Source organism: Diabrotica virgifera, chromosome 8 (genome assembly GCF_917563875.1).
Source record: "Diabrotica virgifera virgifera chromosome 8, PGI_DIABVI_V3a".
Classification (NCBI taxonomy): Eukaryota; Metazoa; Arthropoda; class Insecta; order Coleoptera; family Chrysomelidae; genus Diabrotica; species Diabrotica virgifera.
Genome location: NC_065450.1, coordinates 53,453,045 through 53,466,649, shown reverse-complemented (window position 1 = coordinate 53,466,649; position 13,605 = coordinate 53,453,045). Strand labels below are relative to the sequence as shown.

The following is a 13,605-nucleotide window of genomic DNA, read 5'->3' as shown; positions in this document are numbered from 1 at the left end:
TGATGTTAGGTATAAATTGATATCGCGGGCGTAACTGACATTCAAAATCGCCAGTCGCTTCAATCGTTGTTTCTGAGAGAACGGTTCATTCAACACAAAATATTCTATTAAAAATTTTTGTTCAAAATGATCTCAGCTACAAAGATAGTTGATGTCAAAATCTTACTTTCTTAAAGAGCATGTTGTTAACTAATTGTGAAAAAATATTCATAAATGTTTGCCAAACCTAGGAACAAGTTTGACAAACTATATAGTTAGGAAGTAAAAGGTCAATTGTTTTAATATTTTTCAAGCGCGGCTCCTCCTTAGGGTCAATTGGTCAATGACCCCCCTAAAATAATCTCATAAAAATACCAATTTTATTAAAAATATCTTTTATCTAAAACTTCACTCTGAAATACTCTCAGCAGTCTGCATTGGCAAAACAAATATAATAGATATAATAACGTCGCGCCTCGCGCTATACACAAGCCCGTGGCTGGGCCGTATTTTAAATTGTCTACATACAGTTCTTATGGCTTATGGACAAATGCATGTAAAATAGAAAAGAGACGGCAGATAGCAATTTCGTGGGCGAGAGTGGGAGTGACCTTTCCGTCGTATACCTGTAGTAGAGTCGACGGCCTCACGTTTAGTTAGTTACCGTCTGCTTGTTCAATGAGAAGGTCATAGACTATTTTGCAGAACTAAAGGATAGAAGAATTGACTTAAAATATAAAAATATTTAAAGTAAGTTTCGTTTTAATAAATTTACAATTTATTATACTATAAATATTCCTATCTATATATCAGTCAATAACCTGTTCATACCATTTTTCCTATATTTTTTAAAAGATTTACTCTAAAAAAAGACAAATTTAATTTTCGGAAAACTAGGGTAAATAGTATTGAGTTTTATCTAAGTCTGTATTTTTTATCTAAAATATAAATGCTAAAAGATCTTTTAAATACTTTAAAAAATCAACAGTTTGAAGTTTTCAAACCAAAATGACCCCCCTGAAGATTGACCCACGAGCCGCCGCTGATATTTTTACGTTTTATGTGATTAAAAATAAGGTTCAGCTGAATTTAACCCTTCACCCCCTCCCTCACCACCAAAAACGTAATTTTCTTGTTTTTATTATTTTAGGTGGGATGCAATTAAGTATCTAATCTTAAAATTTCAAAAAATTCACAGGCGTAGTTGAGGCTTTTACAAAACATGGTAGGGGAGCCCAAGCGTGGATTTTTACAGTTACTCGGGGGGCGTCAGATTATCATATGGGGAGAAACCTGGTACTCTGCAGATTTACCTCTACAATTGGCTCTTAACACAGGGAAGTTCATTAAGGGGCGCAAAAAAAATCTATCCTTAAAAATACATATTCGAAATTGTCAGATTAAGATAAGGTAAGTTAAGTACGTGCAAAAGAGTGTATATTTAAAAAATCTGACGATTTGAGAGGGGCGTAAGAAAATGGGTGAGTCAAAAAGTTCCACAAAAAAAAGCGAATATTTCGCGAAATGAACGCCAGATCGAAAAACTAAAAAATAGGTACGTCTTCAATATTTCTCAAAAACCTATCGAATGTTACTAAACATGACCCCCGACGGAGACGGTGGGGGAAAATTTAAAATTTTAAATACTAACCCCGTGATATTTCGCAAAATGAACATCAGATCGAAAAACTGCAAAAAATACACTTTTAAAATGTTTTGAAAAATCTATCGAATGGTACCAAACACGACCCCCCACGGAGGTGGGGCGGGGGTTACTTTAAAATCTTAAATGGGAGCCCCCATTTTTTTATTGCAGATTTGGATTCTTTACGTAAAAATAAGCAACTTTTATTCGAGACATTTTTTCGAATTATGGATAGATGGCGCTATAATCGGAAAAAACGATTGTTGGAAATGGAAAATTTAATTAAAAAGTGGAAAGTCCACACTAAAATGGAAAATTTTACTTAACCTTTTTTGGTTTTAGGACCTAATAATCACAACCCAATAGGTCCCCATAACGCTCGAGTGACTGCAAATTTATCATACTTTGCTAGGCCGACCAACATTTTTATTTTTTATAGACCCGTATATCGAGTGTACATAACCTTAAAATGCATTTTTATTTTTTTTTTCTGAATAATGCGTATAACTTTTTTTCGATATAACTCGCAGCAAGTCTATTTTTTTTGTATTTGATTAAAAACAATAAGTACTTACTACTAATTTTTTCAGATTTTTTCGTAAGGTGCTCTTTAAAAATTCTAAAAACTTGTTTTTTAGGGGGTTTTGGGGATTTTCCCATTTTGTACACTTTAAAACGGATTAAATTCATTTTTTTACGTTCTATGTGAATAAAAATAACACTCAGCGCAATTTTAACCCTCCACTCCCCGTACCACCAAAAACGTTATTTTTTCGTTTTTAATTTTTTAGGTGGGATGCAATTAATTTAAAAATTTCAAAAAATTCACATGTATATTTGAGGCTTTCACAAAACAGGTGAATGTTTTTTTTTTTTTGAAAAATGCGTATAACTTTTTTTGGAGAGTGTTGGCAATTTTTTTGTATTTTGTGTATTTTATCAAAAACTATACATATTCCTAATTGTTTCCGATTTTCCGTAAGGACCGCCAACTTAAAAAATCCAAAAACTGGTTTTTAGGGGGTTTTTGGAGATTTTTCCCATTTTAGAGACTTCAAAAAAGGGCAAATCAAGGATTTTTTATAGGTTATATAATTATATTATAATTTAAATTATATCAGTCTTGGTACATTCAAAAATGCGAGAAACACGTTCAAACCCCCCAAAACGGTAGGTTTTTTTGGGGGTTTGAATGTGTTTCTCCAATTTTTGAATGTTCCAAAGAACTGAGTTGAATTCTTTAAAATTTTGATTTTAAACTCATCATATTATGTAAAAAAGTAAAAAAAAAATTATTGATTTCAGGTAAAAATCTTATACAGTGATATTTGAAGGTTTTAAAGTACAGATAAGATACAGGTAGGTATATGAGTAGTAGTTGATGAAAAATTCGTGATGTAGCTGATTTTGCTGTTTTAACAGTTTTAAAAATTGAAAAAAATATTTTTTGCCTATCTATAGAATGTTTCTTATACATTTTCGAGAAAAATTGTTCAAATACAAATTGCAGATCAAAAAAGTTCTGTAGTTCCTTTCTCAAGTACAAAATCAAATGGACTATATAAAAGTTCAAATTCCTGTATCAAAATTTTTAAAATTTAGAGATGTTTGTGGGATGGAGTATTGTCATCGAACATAGAAACACCCTGTGCAAGGGGTCTGATTATTTATTCGTTAAGGTAGAACAATTAAAAATAAAATTTGAATAAGAATAATTAATTAAACTGTATCAGCAAAATTCACGGTTTTCTCGTGAATGATTACTTAATTAGATTTCACGATATTGTTCTCAACTTTCACCACGGTACTAATTTATTGATGTTTATGGAATCTCTATATAAATACTCACCTCCGCTGTCAAAATTCCTCGGACTGTTATTCCAACTTGCGGTTCAATTTTCACAGTCACACCTGGTTCAATCACCAATTCAGCGCCAAATTCAACTATGAGGTCATTCCTCAACCAATAAGGACTTTTAGATTTACTAAAAAATATTTTATCATTTACCACAGTCCCGCCAGGATGTTCCGTCAAGGTATCAGTACTTGGTTGTAAGTAAACAAATTTGAAACAAGACAATAAGGCTAAAGGTAGTAACGTCCTTTTGAATTTACACATTTTGGATCAAACGATGAGCACTATCATATCACTAGATTGATTAAAAGTTTGAAAATCGCGTTGTTTTTTGTTTCTATTTACGAAAAATCACAGATTCTTGAACACAAACAATGCCTGCAACGGTGTTATTTCGAAATACCTCGCATTCTTCACCACTGCATCAGTCGTATTAAAATTTGATCCTGTCAGGTACCCAAAAACTTAAATCACAATCGAATTTGATCACAAAAACGTTATATCGACGATTAAAAACCCCTTTTGTGGTGCATTTTCCGTTCGTTTTTGTTGCACTTTAGGGGAGGACGGAAGGTGCGGTTATACTAGTTTTTTACGTTAAAAACTTCTGTCACGTGACGTAATGCAGCCAGGTAACCCCCACTCACCTGTGGGCCAGGTAGAGTGGTAGAACAGGTGTGATTGTGTTTTGTTTCTCCGCTAGATAGCGATATGTACCGGTCAGAGTTCTAGCGATCTGTAGCGAAGTATCGCTGCGTTGCAACTGTTCACCAACGGCGACTTGATTGAAAATTTCTTGACTTCTTCACCGTGCGTTCTTTCTTTGATATAATTTCACTGGCGCATAGGTCCAGTGCATTAATTTGGCGTAGGTGGAAACTAATTAGGAGGTAATTGACGTTAATAGTACCGAGATCAACTACTTACTATAAGCGTTCTGTAAGTTTAGCGAAATATTTTTATATAGATTAGAAAGTTTTATTTGCTCATTATCAAATTCGAGTAATATTATCTCTACTTAACTTGTTTGTTTTATTAGCAACGTTTTTATTTCATATATTGATGATTCAATTCATAAAAATCCATTATCACCTGTATGGAGATAACAGGTACTTGTTTGTCCCAGATAAGTTCTTTTATTTGATTGTTCTGAGAGTGAAAACACAGTTTGGTGTATATATTTTTTAATATAACGTTTCTACATTAGGTTAACAGACTCTGATCTGATCTACAGGGTGTCCAGAAACTCTTCTGATAAACGAAGACCGAAGATTTCTCAGATAATTTTGAGACAATTTAACCCACCTCACCTAGTCCGAAAACGCTTCCTAAGGAAGCTAGAAGAGCTCTTTGAAGATGGCGTCTTGTAATTAGTTTTTTGATACCTCCAGAACGCTTCTATTCGAAAAATGAAAATTGGTACGAATAGGTAATATTTATCTTCCAGAGATAAATCGATTCCATCACTTGCGAATTTCTAGTACTGGACATTAAGCGATAAGCGTCTGTTTTGGGTATGGCAACGGTTATTTTATCGCATAATTTTTTGTCTTTAAGTTTAACTAGCATTTTTGACCCTGAATTATTAAATTGCAAAGTATTCTAGTACTAAAATATGCACTACACAATTGCTATAAGCAGTGCCGGCGCTAGGGTATAAGGCGCCCGCCTGCAAAACTAGCTAAGGCGCCCTTCGGTTTAATTAGGTACCTATATTTAGATATTTTATCTTCTGGCAATGGTACAAAATGTAATTAAGATGAAAATATCTTAAAAACATTATTTTCCTTATTTAAATTTCTACAAAATTATCCATAGGATTTTGAAAATGAGTGTTCGCCACTCACTACGCTTACTGGAGCCGTGAATAAATTAATTCTATTGCATTGCAAAATTTGAAAAAGATAATGGATTTGAGATTATAAATTTTAATGGATTTACTGGTATTGTCGTATTTGCACTTGCACTAAAAATATCTGTATATCAATATTTCCTCGAAAAATTCTATGGAGTTAACACCTTTGTTGTCACCGTGTGTCAAACTTACTTGTAAATTGTCAGTGTTTTCTTAAATCTTTGTTATTTGTCTCGAACACATTGTATAAAAACCTAAAGCTACGTAGGTATTAAGAGCAAACAGTAGCGATCAACAGGTAGCAACAAACGCGTTCCAAGATTGCGGCTCTAATTTTGAATATTTTGTCGAGATTTTTGGCACATATATTCGTAATATAATAAACAATGGCGGTACAGAGTCCAATTTCAGAAATATGTTAGTATGTGGAAATGACTCTATAGCTAAATAAAATATTGAAAAAAGGAGCCAGTACCGCCATTAAGAAAGACAAAAAAACACACTTTCTTCAAATAAACTTTTTTATCCCGTGCCTAGATTTTGTATCACATTGGAACTACTAAAAATCGATTTTTTTATAACAAGAAATCGAACGTCACTGACTTGGCAACATTTCGCGCCTATGTATATAAAAATGATTGTTTTTGATAGTATAAACGTCACTGTCAGTGTCGAATTACCGACGCACTGTTGCGTCACTTTTGAAAGTTCGCAGAACTTTCGCAATCTTGGACCGCGTTTGTTGCTACCTGTTAATCGCTACTGTGTGCTCTTAAAGTGATTTTCTAATAAGTCAAAAAGTTCGTTTAATTACCATAAAGGAGTATCTATAAGGGTATAAAAAACAAAAAACTAGGGTATAAAAACCCTCTCTTCGGCTGTTTTAGGTTGTTCATAAACAAATTGACGCTTCTTTTTTAACTGTAGAACTTCTAATATAGATTTGAATTCTGTTTCTCCATATACCAACATTTTCACTTAATTGTTTTGCAGCCTCCAAAATTTTGTTATAATTTTTATCGTGTCGATATTCAGAAACATAATTTAATTTCTCGATAGATTTCATAAGTAACGAATATTTATAGGTATTTTCCTCTTGAATAGCTTTACTATTGGATTAATTCTATTGAGTAAATGATACCAAATTATTAAACTTCAAATAAAAACCTTTAACTGTAAGACATACACTACTTTCCCAGCGCGTATCTGACGATTACTTTAGATTTAAATTTGATATAACTTGTAATAAAATATTCCAACGTTTTGGGGACGATGAAAAAAAGTTATGTATATATGTCTTGAACTGTTTGCAGAGTCATTTATTGTTAAATTGAATGTGTGCGCAGTACATGGAACAAAAAAAGTCAGAGGATTTTGTGTTACAATTAAATTTTGTAGCCCATTTTTCCTCCTCATATTCGCTCCAATCTCAAATCTTTGCCCACGCATACCTATAGTCAATGGAAATATTCCATTTCTACAATATTTCTGACATTTTTTCGTATCAACCGCGGCCATTGAATCATCAATTTCAATAAATCTTTTTGTTGGAAAGGAACGAAAAAAGAAATTTTCGTTGATCTTCACAATGCCATCAGTGTAAGAAACCAAGCGTATTATATCATTATTGTCATTATTATTCTGTTATACCGACATCTCATGCAACAAACTTAAGTTTGGGAATATGATTCATAACTCGACGATGCGCAGTGGTTCTTGTTTACTAGTGTTACGTTACCATGGAAACGGCCAGTTTGGTAATTATTTACTTTAATTGAATATACGTATTAAAAATTATTTTAAATTTCCTTCCGCCACTGGTAGAAACCACCTGCGCGAAACACTACGTCACACTCCCAAACTTATGTTTGTTATTTCAACCATATTCAAAAAATTAATTTTTCTATGATTTTGTGTAACACCAGCAGAAAAAGACACTCATTTTGGCGCCCCCCAATCAGGGGCGCCCGCCTGCATTGCATCCCTTGCAGGCCCGTTATCGCCGGCCCTGGCTATAAGTCGGTAGGATACCTACACCGTTTTCTCAGGGCCTATTTTACCACTAGGCCACTAGGCCCGTGAGGCACCTGCCTCGGGTCCGCATTTTAGTGGGGCCCGGAAAGATCCCAAAAAAAATTTTTTATTGCAATAACAACATAAATTTTCAAAATTCTTTCATTTTACGAACTGGAAATGATAAAGGATGACTCCACTGTTGATTTTCAAGCGACTCCACCTGTCATAAGTGACATCTCCGTCATCTCCTATAGAAAACGACAATTGTTAATAACTCTTTTCCTAGAATATAGGGGATTGGCCAAAACATTTAAATCTGGAATTTCAACAATATCTTACAAATAATCGACCGAATCAATATATTGATAAAATTAGTGAATGTGTTACACAACTGAATAATAACAAAACCAGACATTTGCAAAATGCAATTTTTTTATACAATGAAAGCTAATGGGGAAAAATCTTCTCGAGTGATTAGTGTACAGTCCTAAATATGTAGCCGTGTTTATTCTTACGCTTGTAAGTAAACTGATTTCCACGAGAATCATTGTTTTTCTTACTCTGGATGTGTATAATGGAACATTGGAAAAACGTTCTTCAACGAATAATAGCAACCATTAAATTTTTGTCCATGAACAGTCTATCCTTCTATGGTTCAACAACCAAATTATTTACAAAAGGAAATGACATACTTATATACAGTGTGTCGCATTTAAGATGAAGACAGCCCTATATTTTGGCTGTCAAAATAAATACAGAGTTGAAGATTTGCAAAGTCATAGGTACAGGTTGAATGTTAACATTAATTATGATACATAGATGAAATTTAAATTTTAAACGCAGCCTACTGCGACTCCACAAACAGGGTAAATTTTCGATATTTTGCTTAGCATTAGAGATATTGGAAAGATTTATTTGAAAAAGATGTTCCAAATATTATTCTAACCCCACATACCAAATTTCATAATTTCATAACAAAATTCGCATTTTTAGTTTTTTTTTTAATTAGGTATTTGTAGTCAGGATTTTGTTTGTGGATTCGCAGTAGGCCGCGATCAAAATTTAAATTTCAGTTGAGAATCTTAAAAAATGTGAACATTCAACCTATATAACTGTGCAAAACTTCCAATCTGTATTTATTTTGATAGCCGAAATATAGAGCTATCTTCATCTTAAATGCGTCACACTGTGTTTTTAAATATAAATTTTATTTATTGTTAATAAAAATTTAAATTTCTGGTGCAACTATATTTCTATTAAATATTTAATTCATTTAAAAAAGTTATTATTATTATTATTATTAAATCATATTTAGGGGCCCAAAAATTGAGTAGTAGTCCAGGAACCAAAGAAAAACATTCATTCTAAGCAAAAAATGTTCTATACATTTTTTTTGACAAAATTAATAGTTTTTGATTTATTCGCTATCGAAAGTGTTAGTTTTATATCTACTCACTTACGATTCACTCAATTTTTGCCTTAGAACAAATTTTATCAAACCAAGTTCTTGGGAATTAAATTATCTACAATTTCATAGTTAATCATTTTTTTCGTATCTCTGATGCTAATCTTTCTATTCTGAAGAAAATGGCATTTTTTACCAAATTGCAAACATTCGTTATTCGCTTTAAACTTCAGTTTTTTAAAAACTAATCATTCTAAGCCAGTCAAACTTCTAGAATCTATTAATAATACATCAATAAAGAAGAATAAATAAGGCCAATGACTAAAAACGCCGCTAACATACATTATTATACTTCAAATTGGTATTCTCCTTTTTTTTTTCAAAAAAATATATTGATTTTTTAACCGTAACTTTTTTATTTTTTATCTTCGAAAGCTCGTTAAAAAAGAATTTTGTAGGTTTTTACAAGATCTATAAGACTATTAATATTAAATCCTTTTAAAATTCTCAGTAACAAAGAGAGGTGGCATTGAAAGGGTTGGCAAAGGTGGTTTTTGCATGATATTACAAGTTTTAATTGTCTATAGCTCATTCAATTTTTGCCGTAAAAAAATTTTTTGAAACCAAGTTCTTGGGAATTAAATAAGCTACAATTTCATATATATAAATATTTTTTCGTATCTCTGATGCTAATCTGTCTATTCTGAAGCAAAGGGCATTTTTTACCAAACTTCAAAAACTCGTTATTCGCTTTTAACTCTATTTTTTTTAAAAACTAATCATTCTAAGCTGATCAAACTTCTAGAACCTATTAACAATACATAAATCAAGAAAACTAAATCAGGTCAATGACAAATTTTAATTGGGGTGGTGATTAGGGGGTTGTTTACGATCACTTTTTTGCTGAAAAAAATAGGGACTCACATTCTTTTCATTATTCACTTAATTTTTTTAGCTAGAGATTTTTTTTATTCCTGAAGATACATATTTTTAAATACTTTAAATTAGTTTCAACAAGTTATCCTCTAAAAATGCATAGTTTTCCCGTCCTTTGACTTTGAAACTACAATATTTAGTATTTGACGAAGAATAGCCAACATATAATAAAGTATAGCTCGATTATTATTGGTCTTAAAGAAAATAAAAAAACCGGTTTTGTTTATTTTTTCAAAAGGTACATTTTTGTTAAGTAAAGTTGTTTTGATATAACGAAAATTTTTTAGTTATTAGCAGAAAACTGATTAAAAATATTGATTTTTTCGATATAAAATTAACACTTTCGAATCTTTCGATAGCGAATAACTACATAGATAACTATTACTTTTATCAAAAAAATGTATAGAACGTTTTTTGCTTATAATGAATGTTTTTACCAACTCTTGCGGTCAAAATATAATAAAAATTTCCAACCCCGAGATGGGGTGGCAACCACCCCCATGGTAAAAGCGCCTTTCGGCATCATATAGATTTTGATCCTTGGACTATTCAGTACTTATTCTCAAATTTTCAAGCAGATCGATCCATTCTGTAAAAATTGCGGGGTTTTGTCCTATTTTAAGCTTCATTACTTGGACTATAGTGCCTCGGGTCTGATTTGAACTAAAATAGGCTCTGCGTTTTCTAGAAAAACAGATTTGAAAATTTTTCGTTTTTTGAATTATAAAAAACATTTCAAAAGCAATCTCTTTAGGAAAACTAAAACTGGTATGGCTTGTTCAACAGTAAATGGTTTGAATTCAATTAGTGCGGTCGTAAATATTATTAAATTTATCTGACCTGGCCCATTGTTAAGACCCACCTGGAGCGATAAGCCACCGATGTAGACAGAGTTGGTCTTTTGCAATTAACACTGACTAGACGGTACTCCCATAATAAAGCCTAAAATAAATTTTACCTGAAACCGGGCCTTTTATACTATTATCGGTTAATCCAGGCTGTTTATAGTGGTAACTAATTGAACTTAACTTATTACCATACCTATCTACTTTTCCTCAAACGTATATTTTTATGGGATACAAATTTTTTAAATACATATATCATTATATCATAAGAAACAATTAATTTTCCTTTTATTTGCGAATTGAATTTACTTCAAGCTTTCAAAAAAATGTTTATGATCCTAATTTTTATGATCAGGGGTAGTTTTTAGGGGTTGAATCAAATTAAAGACTTGTACGTACTTATCAGGTTTTTTATATTTAAATAATACATATTTTTTGTATTTAACATCGAAAATAAAATAACTTTATAATCTCATCCATTTTTTAAAGCTGTAAGAGGTGTACTTAGTTACATTGTAAAAACAACAAAAATTTAACATGTTTAAACATATTGATGTCTATAACTGCTTCCATTTATTAATTTTCAATTTTTTCCTAGGTTTCATTCTTAGGGGTGGTTTTTGGTGGTTAAAAAAATTAAGTGTCAGATTTCTTGTACTTGAAGGAAAGAAATTCTCCTATTACGATCTGAAATAAAAAATTTCATGTTTCTTGACCATATTTTTTAAATACTCTTTGTATGAGGGGTTGTTTTTAAGGTTTGTGAGCTGTAAAATATCAAAATATTAAAGTCATGATTCAAAACAATTAACATTTAACATATTTGAACATAATTATAGCCCATGGATTCATTAGTTTTCAATTTATTGGAGTAAGGGGTAGTTTTCACCCCTTAAAAATAAAAAGCAAACTTTGCGACCAAGTCAGGTTTATAGAGGAGGGTAAAATGAACTTAATTCAAAATTGTCAAGGAGGTGAATGAAGGCAATTAGAATTGCGAGGTTTGGATCCATTTTAATCTTGAATGATTGTACTAATATTATTTATCGTTATTGCTTTTAAAGTTCAAGTCTAAGATCCGCATAGAAAAATTGACCAAATATAATATTTAAGGTTCTTTTACGAATGTGTTAAAGCGTTGCGAAATATCACCATTGTGGAAAGGATTTCCTCGCCAGAATCAAATACTATTGGATTCAATTAAGGAGAGCAGCAATTAAGGACGTCACCCTCTTCCTTGGTAGGTACAAGTTGGCACGGAATTATCTTATCGATATAATACGAGTATGCAATTGCTTAGAGATGTTTGTTATTGCTGTAACCTAGCATTTTGTTGTTTCGCATGTTATGTACTTTTGAAACTATTTACTACGCATTGCAGCAGATGGTAGGGGAGCCCAAGCGGGGATTTTTGCAGTTACTCGAGCGCGTCAGATTATTACATGGGGAGAAACCTTGTACCCTGAAAATGTACCTCTACCATATATTGGCTCTTAATGCAGGGGAATTCGTTAAGGGTAAGCCGAAAAAAAATATATCATTGGAAAAACTCGAAATCGTCAGATTAAGAGAAGGTAAGCGAAGTACATGCAAAACAGTGTATATTTCAAAAATCTGACGATTTGAGCGGGGCGTAAGGAAATGGGTGAGTCCCAAAGTTTCACAGGAAAAAGCGAATATTTCGCGAAATAAATGACAGATCTAAAAATTAAAAAATAATTGCTCAATATTGTTCAAAAATGTATCGAATGATACCAAACACGACTTCTCACGGAGAGGGGTGGGGGGTAAATTTAATATTTTAAATACGAATCCCGCGATATTTCGCGAAATGAGCATCAGATCGAAAAACTGAAAAATGCATTTATTCAATATTTTTGAAAAATCAATCGAATGGCACCAAACATGACCCCCCCACGGAGGTGGGGTGGGGGGTTATTTTAAAATCTTAAATGGGAGCCCCCATTTTTTTATTGTAGATTTATTTGGATTCGGTTGGAAATGGAAAATTAAATTAAAAATGGAAAGTCTCCACTAAAATAGAAAACTGTGCATAAATTTTTTTGGTTTTAGGACCTACTCTTCGCAACCTAATAGGTACCCATAACGCTCGAGTGACTGCACATTTAGCATACTTTGCTCCCCTGCCAAGAGATTTTTCTTCATTGGTCTACCTGGTATTGTCGATCTTCTTGTCCCGTTGCTTTCATCATTTCAGTGATGTTATTAAGACGATTTTTTCTATATTTCTTCGAATTAGATTAGGTGTTAATTAAAAACAATATAAAGTACTTGAAGAAATGGAAATAAAGAGACGAGTCAGGCAAGGCTGCATATACTGTCACCTCTATTATTTAACGCTTATTCTGAAGAGGTAATTCGAGAAACTCTGGAAGATGAAAAAGTCGGCATAAGAGTAAATGGAGACTTAGTTAACAACATCAGATGTGCAGACGATACAATAATAATAGACGATAATTTAGAAGACCTGGAAAGACTCCAGTAAAATAGTAAGGTGTAGTAGGGAGTACGGACTTTTTCTCAATATCAAAAAGACGAAGTTTATGAAAATTAGTAAAAACAACCATAATACTAACAAAATCTTGATAGTAGAGGGCCACAATATGTGTCCCAAGATTATTTTTTCAAAGTTGGCTGATAATATTTCCTAATTTTGGTAATACCTACTTATGTTTCGTATATCTTAAGAAGGCATTTGACACGGTCAAATTAAAGTACGTTATCCATTTATTGTACGTAAGAGGAATGGGATATTAAAGGAATAATTAAAACTAGGAATTAAAACTAGGAATAATTAAAACGATCGAAAATATCTACCAGAACAACAAAATAAAAGTAAAAGTAGATGAAGAACTAACCGACCCAATTGAAGCTGGCAATGGGATAAGACAGGGAGATTCCCTGAGTCCTGTGTTGTTCAACCCGATCATGGACGAAATATAAAAAAGTAAGAACAAAAAAAGGATACCAAATGGGAGAAAAACAACTGAGAATAATCTGCTATGCAGACGACGCAATACTAAGTAATCTCTCAAAGTGAATATGATT

General features: G+C 32.3%; 1 protein-coding gene across 2 annotated transcripts in view; it reads right to left on the bottom strand.

Annotated features, from left to right (window-relative positions):
- The window catches only part of LOC114339455 (protein bark beetle), a 184,238-nt gene extending 179,931 nt beyond the window's left edge, over nt 1–4,307 (bottom strand). The window contains exon 1 of one of the 2 annotated variants that reach the window (XM_050657898.1): nt 3,474–4,307. In XM_050657898.1, coding sequence (XP_050513855.1) covers nt 3,474–3,743 — 270 coding nt within the window. In that variant the 5' untranslated portion in view covers nt 3,744–4,307. The remainder of the gene's footprint in view (nt 1–3,473) is intronic. The other variant, XM_050657897.1, reaches the window with a different exon arrangement.
- Between the last annotated feature and the right edge of the window lie 9,298 nt (nt 4,308–13,605).